General features: G+C 45.3%; 1 protein-coding gene across 2 annotated transcripts in view; it reads left to right on the forward strand.

Moving 5' to 3' along the window:
• Window positions 1-14,272, forward strand: part of B4GALNT4 (beta-1,4-N-acetyl-galactosaminyltransferase 4) — a 158,525-nt gene that overhangs the window by 107,974 nt on the left and 36,279 nt on the right. For both annotated transcript variants that reach the window (XM_035122823.3, XM_088665422.1), the window contains exons 4-7: window positions 4,305-4,400; window positions 5,627-5,717; window positions 6,186-6,286; window positions 9,623-9,690. In XM_035122823.3, the coding sequence (XP_034978714.3) occupies window positions 4,305-4,400; window positions 5,627-5,717; window positions 6,186-6,286; window positions 9,623-9,690 (356 nt within the window). The remainder of the gene's footprint in view (window positions 1-4,304; window positions 4,401-5,626; window positions 5,718-6,185; window positions 6,287-9,622; window positions 9,691-14,272) is intronic.

Raw genomic sequence — 14,272 nt, forward strand, 5'->3', positions numbered from 1 at the left:
TATTCCTGCATTGTACTTTGCACATGAGTATTGTAAATGTGCATGGAATGTGCACAGAATATTTTGCTTGACCAGAGGCAAAGGAAAGTTTGGAGGAAGGGCCACAGCTCAATGGAAGAACAACTGTTTTGAGTGCAGAAGGTCTTAGGTTCCATTTCTGGCATCTCCAGGTAGAGCTGGGAACTGTCTGAAACCCAGGAAGAGCACCTGCCTGTTGGTGTAAACACTCCTGAGCTAGATGGACCAATGTTCTGACTCTGTATAAGATAGCTTCCACTCAGAGCAGTCTAGAAAGCCTGGCATCCAAGAGAGAATCTTTTCATTAAGAAATGGCTGCATTGCAAGTGTATTTCTATATATTCATTACACTACCATATTCTGTGAACCAGTCCCATATTATGCTTTGTCCTGCTGAAAGGGTAGCCAATAGTAATAATGGGGGGGGGAGTATATTGAGCATATGAAGTCAATTAATTAGATGATTGTGCTTAACCACTAAAATAAGCCTCAGAGGGCTGGAAAAAAATAATGAGAAAGAAATTAAGAAATAATGAGAGAGAGAAATGGGCAAAAGAAGAGCAGCCTGCCAGAACTGGGGCATCTCTTCATTACAAAATCAAACCAATTAAAATGCCACAGATCTCCACCCCCAAGAAATCCTGGGAATCATAGATCTGTGGGTGGGTGGGTGGGGCTAAGAGTCTAACAGTAAATTCTCAACATTCTAACAAAGCTACGGTTCTCACAAGTCTTTGAGAATGCCATAAGAAAGAACTTTAAAACCAGCTTATGTTTATACTGGCCTCCTTCACCCATGACACATGAGCCTTCTGAGGTGGCACAGCCCTTTGTAGCACTCCCATAAATGCATGCATCATGTGTGGGTGCACATAATATAATAATGTCCCCCCCCCCGCCACAGAGTGAAAATGGCAGTTGCTTTGCTACAGCACTACCCAGAGCAAAGCCATGGTTTGGGTTAGCATTAGGTACAGACCTAGGTTCATAGTTTGTCTCGCTCCAAACAAACCATGAGCTGTAGCCAATGTTTGTCCTTAACTTACGGTTTCAGGGCCGTCTTAAGCACATCCAGCGCCGTGGCACAAAGGTCCCTCCGGCGCCCCCTCCCTTTCCCAAAATTTAGCCTGGGGTGGAGGGCGCTGTTGGGGCTGCCTAACTACAGCCCACTGTCCAGCGGCCCAAGGAGCAGGAGGCAGTTGTCACGCCACTGCCTGAGGGAAAGCATCCCGCGCGTCCCTTGGGAAGAGCTCCGCCGCCTCAGTGTGCACGTTTCAACCAAATCCGCATTCCGCACCAAGCCTTCCAGCCCCACTGGTAGGAGCAGGTGCAGCCGTGGCTGCCTTAGCAAGGGAATTGGAGCAACGGCAAGCAGGCAGGCAGCTTGCGCCGAGGGTCCATGGTGTCACGCGCATCTCCCCCCACACTCCTTACCTTGGTCATCTGCATCGTGGGGGCCGGGACCCTCAGCCCGGCCAGGCGTGCAAGGTCATCCACATCCCAGACGGTGGCCGCGTGGACTGGATGGACCTCAGCTGCTCTTTGGGGACATCCTGGTAAGGGAGGGAGGGATCTGTGCCTCCGTCAGCGGCGGGGGGAGAGGAACGACTGACGAGAAAGCTCACTGCTGCCGGCGCCCTCCCACCCCCCCATGGCGGCAGTAGCGCGCGGCCATGCAAGGCGGCAAAAGCTTCCTCTTCTTGCAGAACCAGCGAGACTACTGCCTAGAGTGGCAGCAGACGCATGGTGCCACTCTAGGCAAGGAGTCTTGCTGGTTCTGCAAGAAGAGGAGGAGAGCTCCATGCGAGGCGGCAAATGCTTCCTCTCCTCCTCTTCTTGCAGAATCAGAACCATGCACCTGCTGCCACTCTAGGCAGGAGTCTCGCTGGTTCTGCAAGAGGAGGAGGAGAGGAAGCTTTTGCCGCCTCGCATGGAGCTCCTGGCTGCCACGCTCAGCTGGACACCAGCCGTTCAGCGCCCCTTCGGTGCCTCTGGTGGCCAAGTGCCCTGGCACATTGCGCCACCCAGCCCATGCCTAGAGCCGGCCCTGTATGGTTTATTGGGTAGAGACAGACCACAAGCCTGGGTTTGCCCATGGCTTGGCTGCAGGTAGCAAAGCAGCCAAAGAACTTGAAGAGAAGTGGCTGTGGTTTTCACTCTGCACACATGTAGCTTGCTCGTTCATACTTAGCCATGTTCTGGCTAGCGTTGCATGCAAAATGAGCCAGTGTGATATGGCAATATGTGGTGCATGCTGTTTTAAGTACAGAGGCTTGGGGTGGGGGCCATTGGGGGATGGGCATCATCCCTGGAACAGTTATGTGAGCTGGATACTGTATAGCTAAATCTGGGAAAGCGTTTTCATAATAAGGGGATATGGACTAATTAGCAATCATCGTTAAAAGAGCCGCAGCTGATACATTTGATATGACATGGTCATAAAGTAAGTTTTAGTACCTGTATTGTATTCCTAACACATATATGGACAAGGCAAGGCTACTGTCAGAGTGTGGATGTTGTTTGTAGAAGGAAGCAGTTATTGTTCCAAATTCTGGCTGGTACCTTGCCTGTGAGGAATTAATAACCTGAGTGGTTCGAAACAGGAGAGAAGTAATTATGGAAAGGAGTTTTAACCTTCTGAAATTTCATCCCGATTATGCCTACCCAGGAAACGCCTCCCTAGCTTTTTAATTCAGTTAAGGTCCTCTGCATTGATCAGTGTGACCATCATTGACCTGGCTTCTGTTGTGCTGATTATGCCACAAGTATATGTACACAACACAGGATGTTTAAGGAGTAATCAGTAACATCACTCCATGCTTGAATGGGAGTAGAGTCCTTGATGCCCTTAATTGCACTGGGCCAGATCTCCATACTGGCCCTAAATAAACAGCTGGTTCAATAGATGCTGCATATACTGCTCTACCAAACAGGAGGCTCTGCATCCAGTTCCAGCTTGTTTGAGTTGCCTAGTCTGAGCCCAAAATGATAGCTGTAATTGAAGAGCTTGGGCTCATACTGCATGCGTAGGGCCTCTGGTTTTTCTTGAGGGTGGGGGTGGGCGTAGGTGGGATGGCAATTAAAGTTGCTACTGAGGTATGTGACGTAAATCAGTATCAGAACCCGCCATACACCACCTCCAGCTATGTTAAAAAGGGATGTGTTAACTGCAGTGGGACAGCTCTGTACAAAAATTGGAAGGCAACAACCAAACCCAAGGAAAGTAATGACTCAGAAAAGTAATGGAATTTGCTAAGCTAGCCAGTACATTAACTGCATAACAGGATTCTCTTGCGTCTTACATTTCAGTGCTTGAAGAATAGAGATCTGTTGCTCATTATGTGTCAAATGTCTTCTCTGTTGCTAAAGCAGATCACAAGTATCTGAATGTCTTTTGAAAATGTTTTATTTTTATTTTTGATTACATGTTAGTGTTGTTAGCCCATATTATTTTACTTTAAATTTTCTGATAGCTATGTTTTGCTATATACATGTTATATATATTTTTAATGCTGGAGAGCTACAAATAGGGAAGAAGAAGAGAATCGAGTAGCTTGAGCTCAGAGTTTATGATTTTGGGGTGAAGCAAAGATAACTTTATATTTTCACAAAGGCTTTGTGTATTCTTCCTATTCCTCTTGTTTAAGACATGAGGTTAAAATATTTTTGCTCCTGGCACATCGCTTATGACGCTGGTGTTCACTGCAGTAAACACATACCGTGTGGATGATATATCCACATCTTTAGACAAGTTTGCATCATGGACCTGTTAGGGTTCCCAAGCTCTTGTACACAAATGTTGAAAGATGAAGATACATCTTTGCTGTGAGGAACACTGGTGTGCCTGCAGCAGTCAGCAGAGAAAGGACCAAAAGTCAGTGGCAGAGCAGGAGGTCCCATGCAAGAAGTCCCAGATTCAATCCCTGGCATCTCTAGGTAGGATTGGAAAGACTTCTGGCCTAGGGGTGCCATCTAGGGGGCTGAGGACCCCCCTAAAAATTTCAAAGAGGGGGTTGGTCCCCTTCAATATTCCACAGGCTCAGCTGGCCTACCCATGTCTGCAGCAGGCCTTAGGTGTACACCTGGCACCACCAGGAGAAGGAGGTATTGCAATACTGTGATAGTCTTTTAGGGCTCCTGTCACCGTTCAGGATTGTGTTGCACTATGTAATTTTTATATTCTCTCTCTGTCACACATGTACACACACACACAGACATACATACACCCACTCACACAGAATTGCCTCAAAGAGCTTGTATATAGCCTAAATGTTGTTCTTCTGCAGTACAAAGGGAAAGCAAACCTTCATGTATTTGAAGACTGGTGTGGAGGAGCTGTTGGGCACCTAAGGAAGAACCTGCATTTCCCCCTCTATCCGCATGTAAGTACAAGTGATTCTGCAAGATGAAGAGGCCAGTTCCCGCATAACTTCCAGGAGGGAGGTTTCTGTTAATCTCTTTGTGTGCAGTAAATATCCATAGCCACTGTTGCAGTAAATTTTCATTCTGCTAGTAACTAGGGCATTTAACTTGATCTAAATGCTAATGAAATCCACAAGTGTAGTTCTTTTGATTTCAGCAGGCCAGTATCAGGATAAGGTTTATCCAATGAGGTGTGTTCCTTATGTTGCTGGACTGCAACTCCCATCATCCCTGACCATTGGCCATGCTGGGTGGGCTGATGGGAATTGGAGTCCCAGCAAGATTTGGAGGGCACCACATTGACTGCTTCTGGGCTATGGTATCCCATTCCCATGTTCACATCCTTGTGCCTGTCCCAGCTTTAAGACAAACAAAATCAAGGAGGCTGACTTACTTCCATGCAAGACACTGGCAATGTATTACTCTTACGATGATACATCTGCTAAGGGCTCATGCTACACATGGAACTTCTGAATGAATCTCCCTAAAAGACACTTGAGTGGAAGGAGGAATTTGAAGAGGAGGCTTGGCGAATATAAATCATTCTCTGTTTTCCAGTGTGTAAGCATGTTCCCAAGATATCTTCTGAGCAAGGCTTTTGCAGGGAGCTGAGTAAATGCTGACTAGTGATGGGTATACCAGCTTGTTATTGTATTGCTGTTTGATATATTTTAGCCGACGCTTTAGTTATTTAAACTTTTATTGTAGACAAGAAGAATCCACTGACAGCATACAAATCAATATGGCTAACTTGACCCAACAATCCCCCCTTTCACACATGAAAAACAAATCTCACTGTAGCCACTAAAGATAACCAACCATGCCCTAGCCCCCCCCACCTCCCTCTCTTTCCCCCTTCTTCCCTAACCTTATACTGTATACAACAATAATGTCCCACAAGAAATGTAATTGATCTATAGGAAAAAAACAACCTGAAAAAAGAGACAATGCCTGTACTTTTGTAAATCATGAAAACCTTCAATAAAAATTATTTTTTATATTAGAAAACCCGTCTTTTATTGTATGGTTTGGTAGTGTGTTGAGGTGTAACCTGCACTGGGAGCAATAGAACTGATGAAGGGTATGATAAATATTGAACAAATTAATATAATATACATTTACTCAAGGCCTGTGTTGTGTAATATTACATTCAAACACTCTCTTCCTCTTTTCTTCTTGTTCTTAGACCCGCACAACAGTGAAAAAGTTGGCTGTGTCACCCAAGTGGAAGAATTATGGCCTCCGTATATTTGGATACATCCATCCCTTCAAAGATGGTGAGCTGAATTAACAACCCTTAACTCTGTCTGCAAAGCTGCGCTTCATTGCTGAGATCTCACCTTCTTCCCACTCAAAGATACCTTTGCCTTAAAGAAAATCATATGCAAATTGTTGCCCCTGCTCCTCATCTCTCACAGTGGGACCCGCTCCTTTCTAGGTCAAGAGGCTTCATGCCATCAGGACACTTCCAAATGTATCCCAGACTAGAGAAGTTAAGAAACTACCATCTCTCTGTCCCCCTTCTCCCACCCACTCACCAGTGACCAAGCATCATTCCAGGGGCTCTTGAGTCCCAGACCATGGCATTCAGTAGACATTTGACACATTGACTTGAAAAGGCTTGTCTCTGTCAGCCGCAACATACCCAGCCCACCAGCATATGAAATCTTTATTGCTCAAGCCTCCTGCTCTCACCTTCTCCTGTAGTCCACCCTGCAGCTCAGATTTTCTTCTTTGCCTTGTAGGGGACTTCCAGTTTTCTGTAGCTTCGGATGACAACTCTGAATTTTGGCTCAGCCCTGATGAGACTCCAGCCAATGCCCGTCTGGTGGCATTTGTGGGCAAGGTGGGAATCCATTTTTCACTTTCTCTTAGCTTCTCACATTGTAATAGGAAGGCCGATAGATACACGTTAGTGGCATTGTAGCATCTTTCCATGGATAGATGTGCTTCTTGCTGTCTTCTTACAAGCAATGCCATCTGGCGTCATCTCCCTGGTTCCTTGCTGGGATAGTTAAATGTAAATGTAGCCAGTAGTATTGCCACTGGGAGCCATATAAACCTCGAGCCAACTCAGCTGTGATTCTTACATCTGGAAGCCGCATAATTAAAACCTGGACCTATTATAACACAAAACACAAATATGTGTGTATATGAGTCTGTTCTAAATGCCGTTGTGTTTCGACAGTAATGTTTTTCTGCAGCTGTGGCTCACAACCTGAGCCTTACACCTGGTTTGCTCAGTAACACTGATTTCAAGGTTAAGCCTGTGCACAGATGGGGCAGATATTTCTCTGCTTTGTTCTGACTGGGAAGGTAAAGCTCTTATTTCCATGGTGGCTACAGAGAGAGCCTGTTTCACAGCCACGTTAGCAAATAGAGAAATTATGGAAATAAGGAGTCCTTTTCTCTATGTAAGGGGTGAGAAATGCACTTTGCCATTTCATAGCTGGCAAAATGGTTTGGATTTAAAACATTAAACTTGGCTCATACCGTGAAAGCTTTGCTATGTTGGGAAGAAACAAGCTAAGGAGCACAGCTAGGAACTAATGAAAGTATTGTCAGGTGGAGAGATCGGCAGTATTTCAAATTTCTATTTAAGTCTTCTGTCTGGTGCAATGCCTTAAAAATGCTCAAAAGCAACTTAGCAAGTGTTTCTTTGTCCATGTTGCCAGCATTTCCCTCTGGTTTTGCTCCAGAGCTTGAGATTTCCTGAGCCCAGGGAGAGACTGAATCCCTGTGCCATATATAAGCAGAGAAATAGAGACCATGGGTACAGAGATGATGCAGATACTCAGGCCAGTCCCATTTCTAAGGCCATTCAGCAAAATCAATTTCTTTGACAGAGATAGCAAAGTATGATTGTGGCCTCAGGGCATCACTTGCTTAGTGTTCCTGTTGCCCTTGTGTTCAATGCTAACAGCATGCAGGAGGTGATAAGGAATTAGCGCAGGTTTCAGATTTGCAGGGTTAGACCTTTGACTAGGGTGGTTGCGGTTGTATATATTGTATATGTCTCTGTGTGCCATGCAAGCAACGAATCCGATAGTAATGAATCTGTCCATTCTGCTAGTTTCCCAGACTCTGCCCCTAGTTTCACTCCATCACAAACAGGATTGTTTTCATCACTGAAGTGTTGGAGGATATCATTTTAGGGGTTTATAGCTAATAACTACTGGAAGAATTGTGTTCCATATTGTGTTTTAAAGGTATATCACCACTCCAACAGGTCTGTCAGTGTTTTGAACCCAAGACATCTCATACACAACTTGAAAATTGTGGTCCCATGACCTATAGGTCTTAGGCCCAACCAGTGCGCTGTGGGTTAAACCACAGAGTCTAGGGCTTGCTGATCAGAAGGTCGGCAGTTCGAATCCCCGCAATAGGGTGAGCTCCCATTGTTCGGTCCCAGTTCCTGCCCACCTAGCAGTTCAAAAGCACGTCAAGTGCAAGTAGATAAATAGGTACCACAGCCCATAGAGCGAGATGAGCGCTGCAATCCCAGAGTCATCCGCAACTGGACCTAATGGTCAGGGGTACCTTTACCTTTACCTAATGCATGACAGTGGCAGACCTGTGTCTGCTCTGAAGCCTAGGGGTGGAATGCTAATTAAGTCTCAAAGTGGATATCTGTGCTAAATGCTGTTCTCACAACTGCCACTTTCCCCTCTTTTCAACAAGTGTTTATATCCTAGCCAAGTTCATTTCCAGCATCAGAACACGGCTGGGGGCAGGGAGGAGAAAATCCTGTCAGATGAACTGTAAGAATGAAGTGAGGAGAGAAGGAACCAATACCTTCCACTCCTACGTGCCCCTTTGGGAGTTTAAATCTCTCTTCCCCCTGCTCTCTCTCTCACACACACACTCACACATTTGAAGGCATGGGCCTGCTGCCCTGATCTGTCAACTGACCCATATGACTCCTTACTTTCATCACTGCCCCACTGCTATTGCCACTTTCCCCTTCCCCCTTAAAAATGCTTTTCTTCATATAAGTTAAACAACGCATATGCAACAAAAGAAAACCTCCTCCATAGAAATTATGATGCAGCACAGAATATAGTCATGTTACATACCACTTCAAAGAGAAGAAAAAAATCCAGATTATCCAATGCAATAAAATAAAAAATAGCACAGTATCAGAAATCAAACCAGCCAAAAGATTTTATTTGTTGTGTCTTCAAGATTATGAGTGTCTAACCTTCCATTTGAAATTCTACAAGTTTCACAACTGCTCCCCTTTTCTCCGAACATTTCAGCAGTGCCTTTCCCAGTATACTTCAAAGGCTGCCTGGGTATTTCTGAAAGGTTTGGCACTGTCAGGCTATTCTAAATAGATCTATAGTCCGCAGTGAGTCTCTCAAGCCACTGGTGGGTAAAGCTATTGCCAAGCAAAGACTGGAAATTTGTTTCACCATTTGATTGTTCTGCTAACAAATAAATGTAAACAAAATTAAATCTTCAGCATGCACAGTCAAGAAATTCAATGCTGCAGGTCCCAGGACAGCTGTAGCTCACTCCCTTTCGTGCATTTTAAATGAAAGCTTAAAGGCCAATGCTGAATCTTGTACATTTGCAATAGAAATGTACAAGCCCTGCAGGATTGTGGCAACGCCTTTTAACCTACCCATTACGGAGCTGTCTAGTCATGCAGACCACACTGTGAGACAAAGCTTGATTTTTCTTATATCAATTAACTCAGAGGTGACCTGATGGAAGGGATTATCATTTGATCTAGTGGCTTGGGTTTTGTGTGGCTGATATTAATTGCCAATAAGACAGTTTAGAAAAACCTTAGAGATTTGATTTTTTATAAGCGCTTTGTAGCACTAGGTATATAAAGCAGACCAGATCAGACACAAACTAGAAGATTGGAAATAAGATATCACAGTAACAGGAAGAAAAGTCTACCAGTTGAATTATGACAGCATTATATGAAGGGCTTTCCCCATATTCCTCTTAGTATAATTTATTTGCTTAGGAAATTAGGCATAGTTGCTGTGAATCAGCTTCAAGCTATTCCCCTGAAAGGTACTCAAAAACCATGTGGATTGTGATGTTCTAATCAACTTTGGCCAGTGCCATTCCTAATTTTCTTCTAGTTTTTTGGTATTGGTTTTGGCCTTTGATCAAAGATTGAATTTGGCCCCATATTCACATTCTTTCTCCTCTTCTTCTTTAGCTGGGCTCTGAGTGGACTGCCCCAGGAGAGTTCACAAAATTCAGCTCACAAGTTTCCAAGCCAATCCGGTAGGTGTTGCTACCCTGTCCTCCTTCTCATTCTAGACAGCTAAGGCTGTGCACACACATGAAGGTACTTTGAATGTGCTTAAAAGGTATAGTGTGTACACAACCCACACATGTCTACACCCTGTCCAGATTTTGTTGTAGGCCTGTGTGTGTGTGTGTGTGTGTGTGTGTGTGTGTGTCCCATCCGTCTGACCAGCCACTCTGGGCTGTGAGCATGTGAGATGTAATGCTAGCAAACACTTGCCCATATCCCCCAGCATCTGATGTTAAATGTGGTGTGAGAATGCTCCCTCCAGAGCCATCCACCATATACAGCTGAAGCCATAGGTCACACACAACTCACATACGGAACTCACAGCCACAAGATGGGATGGTGGCCGCTAGCTTAGATCACTTTTTTAAAAAAAATAATTTGACAAATTCATAGAGGATAGATCTCTCAGTGGTTTTTAGCTATGAAATTCCATGTTCACAAATAGTATACCAGCTTCTGGGGAGGCCTGTTGCCAGTTTGCTCCCAGAAGCATCTGGCTAACCCATGCTGGAAACAGAATGCTGAACCATATCTAGTAGGTATGATTATATATTTAAACAAAGAGGCGTTACTAATATTTTTATAAAATTGAAAGTGTATCTTATGAAATTGTGCATGTCTTTAGAAAGCCCCCCCCCCCCATTTTAGCAAGTGAGCATATGTTACTTAGATCTCAACATCTTGTATATGCTTCATTGTTGGAGAGATATAAAAGAAGGGAAGCTTATGTTCTGCTGGTGAAGCATGCAGGGTTACCTTACTACACAGGGCGCTTTGTCAAAACCTTGGTACAATTAACGCCAATTGAAACTGTATATTTTGTGTCTCATTCACTACAATGGTGCAGAAGCAAGACATCCAGATAGTATTGAAGGGCATGGAACAGCCAAGTCAGAAACCACCATTCTTCTTTTCTTTATCCTTTATATCGGGGTGGCTAACCTTCTGTGGCTCAAGGGTCCCTTTGAGCGTTTTCCACTCCCTCAAGATCTGCATGCCCACCAAGCCCATTTCACACACATGCATACACTCAGTGTTTATGTTCTCTAGGGCAGTGCCTGCCCTGGGATAATCTTTTGCCCTTGGGAGGAGGAACAAAGCCCCTTCTCTCTGTGGTATGGCACTATTGGTAGAAGGTCCTTAGACAGGAAACTGGAAAGAATGCTTCTTCCTGTTTCTTTTGCCTCTCTAAAGCCTTCCAACAATGGCACCGACTTTGTAAGAATGGTGCAGTACTGGACGTAGAAAGGGCCCTCTTGTAAAGGTAAAAAGAGGTACCGGTAACACCTCCCATCCTTGCATATCAGCAGAGACCTCTCCCAATAGTGCCACCTGCTGCCCCAAAACATTAAGTTTAAAATAGTGGAGGCAAATTATTGGTGTGTGTGTGCGTGCTTTGCAGGCCACCAGAAATCACAGGTTAGCTACTCCTGCTTCATATAGCGCTTGTTTCTGATCTCTTTGCATCTTTCTTTTCCCATTGCAACACTCCTATCCATTCCTCCTCCTCTTTGTCCTATTTCCAGGCTTCTTGGTCTGAAGGTACTTCCTGTCTAGATTTGGTGCCTGTCAGCTCCCCCTTCCCGTTTCTTTGCCTCTTTCTTTTTGACACAGCCCTGGATGGAGCTGGCAGCTCTCGTCTGGGCCTCTCTTTGTCTGTGCTATCAGTCTGCTGCTGAGCAGGAACTTCCTTGGCATTCTGCAGCCTTTCCTTGTCCACTCTGCATACCTCTTACATGTTCTTACGAATGGCTGCAGAGGCAGAGATCCTTTTGCCCTACACTGGGAAACGGGCTTTATTCAGCAGGCAGCTCCAGTGTTGTGAGCAGAGCTTGCGATGGTGGTGCTGAAAGAGGCCGCTGGGAAAGGCTGCTCAAGGTTATGAACTGCTCCCTTGCCAGTGGTGGCCCAAGGGCTGTCGTCATGTGCCCTGTATAAATATATTTGCAAACATTTTGGCATCGCCTCTTGTTTCTCTGCGATGTATCCTGTGTGCCATGCCCTCAGATTGGCAGAAGGACAAATGTGAAGAGCAGGGCATGCAGAGTTTTCTTGCTAGGGTCAGGACATGAAGAGCTGTGGAATAATAGTGGAGATGTGTGCTGAATGCTTATTGCTTCCCCCAGCTGCTGGAAGAAAGAAATGAGGGAAGCTGTCCAAATGCAAAATAGGGGGTGGGAGGAATATGAATGGACAAGCACCTGCTCTCTGAGAACAGAGGGGCCCAAACCAAGCCTCAGTACTGGGCACATTGGCAGATTTTTCCAGCTTAAGTCCCATGTCTGCCTCTCAGCAGAACTAATCAATGTGATCTCTGTCACTACCGATCATTGTGATAGTACTGCTTCGTGGGAGAAATTCAGTATAGCGCTAAGGAGATCACTCCATCAATGCAAGCATTTTGATTGCACCGATGCAACAATCTCCCCTTCCCTCCCCCCCATGTGCTGTTCTAGGGATTCTCCCCACCCCCACCACCGGCCACAAGCCAATTCCAGGGGCACAGGAGAAGGTGGGAAGGAAGCATCATTGATTTAGCAGAATCCTTGCATGGGATTCTGCCAACAGGACCAGTTAGTTGAAGCCTGCCCAGTATTAGGGTCCAGTGAATGATGGGAAATGTGTCTTCTTAACCAGACATAAATAAATAAAACCAGGGATCTCTTGTGTCTTGTACCTCTGTGGGAGACACATGATGAATCTGCAGGTAGTTTCCCCATTTCAGCTTTAAAAGGCATTGGACTGAACTATTTTCCTCACTGATCTCTTTGAAATAGTCAGTATATGGTGCAGTGGATTTGCCATAAGAAAATACTCCCAATAGCAGCCCAGTAACATCTGGAGGACCACAGGTTCCCTGTTACTGCTCTTAACAATCAAGATGGGGAGAGCCCAAGTTTCCATGTAACCGCTGTCATAGATGGTTGCCTGCAAGGGTTGTGGTTGGCTCATGAATAAGACATGAATAGGCCTTGCGAGATTTCTGGCACCCCTGTGGGGCTACCATTTAAAAGCACTCAGTGTGGGGTGTGAATATACTTCAGATTCCCTTGCAGATGATTAGCTGGGAACAATTCAGTGCTGTAATCTAATTAGGGAGCCGATGAAAGGAAGTAGGAGGGAAGGGCGGGGACTGTTGGTGGCGGCAAGAATAGTTTGGGCACATTTGCCACACACAGTTCCTTGAAGCGGCTGGTTGGAGTTTGGCCAGCTTGGAGAGCAAGAGGCTGCCTGGTGTATGTCCTGGAGTTCCCAAGGGAAATTTTGAGATATTTTATTCTCCTCTCCTCCTCTTCCTTCTCCTCCAATTGAACCACAGTTGTGGTGAGCTGGGCTTGGTGTTCTTGGTTTACACACCCTGGTTACACAGAGCAGTGCTCTAACGCACATGGCAAAAGAGACTGATTTTATTCTCTTTGCATTACCTGATGGATGATGGGACATAATAGGATATGAAAGGGGTGACACAGACAGGATTGATTGATTGATTTTTAAAAGCGTTCCACAGCACGACGGCATCTGTCACACCTCATTCCTGTCCTGCAGCATATTTGCTGTTTTGGTATCAAGTCTTCACACAGCTCTGCTACTGCACTCAGCAGGCCAAAGAAAAGACTTCTCCTGCAGTCCAAACAATCATTTGGGTGATTTCATCTCATATTGTAAATCCAAAGCCTAGGCATCCTGATGAAAAAAGGATGAATGCATTTCTCATTATTTCACTTGAGCAAACTCTGTGATCTGAAATCCAAACAACAGCAAGACCTGCTCACATCGGGCTAGGAAGGAGTTTAATCACCCCCACACCTCCCCATTGCCAGATCCAAACTGAGCAATATTGTCTCTGCATACGCAGAACTGAACCCTGTTTTTGGCTGAAGAGTTGGGCATGGCTTGTGGGTTTTGTTGTAATCGTCATTCTAGACCAGGCTTCCTCAACCTTGGCCCTCCAAATGTTTTGAGACTACAATTCCCATCATCCCTGACCACTGGTCCTGCTAGCTAGACAGAACTAGCCTGCTCATGAACTAGCCTGGACTGAAGCAGCTGCTTTGAGCTGTGGAATCCCTCAGGGTGGCACTCTTCCCACTACCAGTGCCAGGGTTGCATGGTGGTGATGGCTTCTGGTGAGATTTTTTCCAGAAGCCACCATGCGACAGGTAAGCAAGCCAGGGGAGCCACCTTCCCATTCATGTCAGGTGGCAAAATGGGACTGGCCACCCCTGGAAGAAGAGTGAAGAAACTAAACCTGATGATAACAAGAGATCCCAAAGCAAGTTGGCAGCAAATACAAAGGGGACAGGTAATTCAGAACAGTAACACTAGAAGTAAGAAGTGAGAGTTGAAGAAGAAACACAATCAAACTGCGACATAACACAAAGACTCTAAATGGCAGCAATATTACCAGAAATTAGTGGTTTACGATGGGGGAGAGATAGTAACCAAGACGAGCGAATTCAAACCTGGAAATGTTCAGAAAGCAAAACTATGAAGAAAACCATCACAGTCAATTTTATGCTTTCTACCCTTCAGTGCCTTCCCAAACAT

Source organism: Zootoca vivipara, chromosome 1 (genome assembly GCF_965207765.1).
Source record: "Zootoca vivipara chromosome 1, rZooViv2.hap1.1, whole genome shotgun sequence".
Taxonomy (NCBI): domain Eukaryota; kingdom Metazoa; phylum Chordata; class Lepidosauria; order Squamata; family Lacertidae; genus Zootoca; species Zootoca vivipara.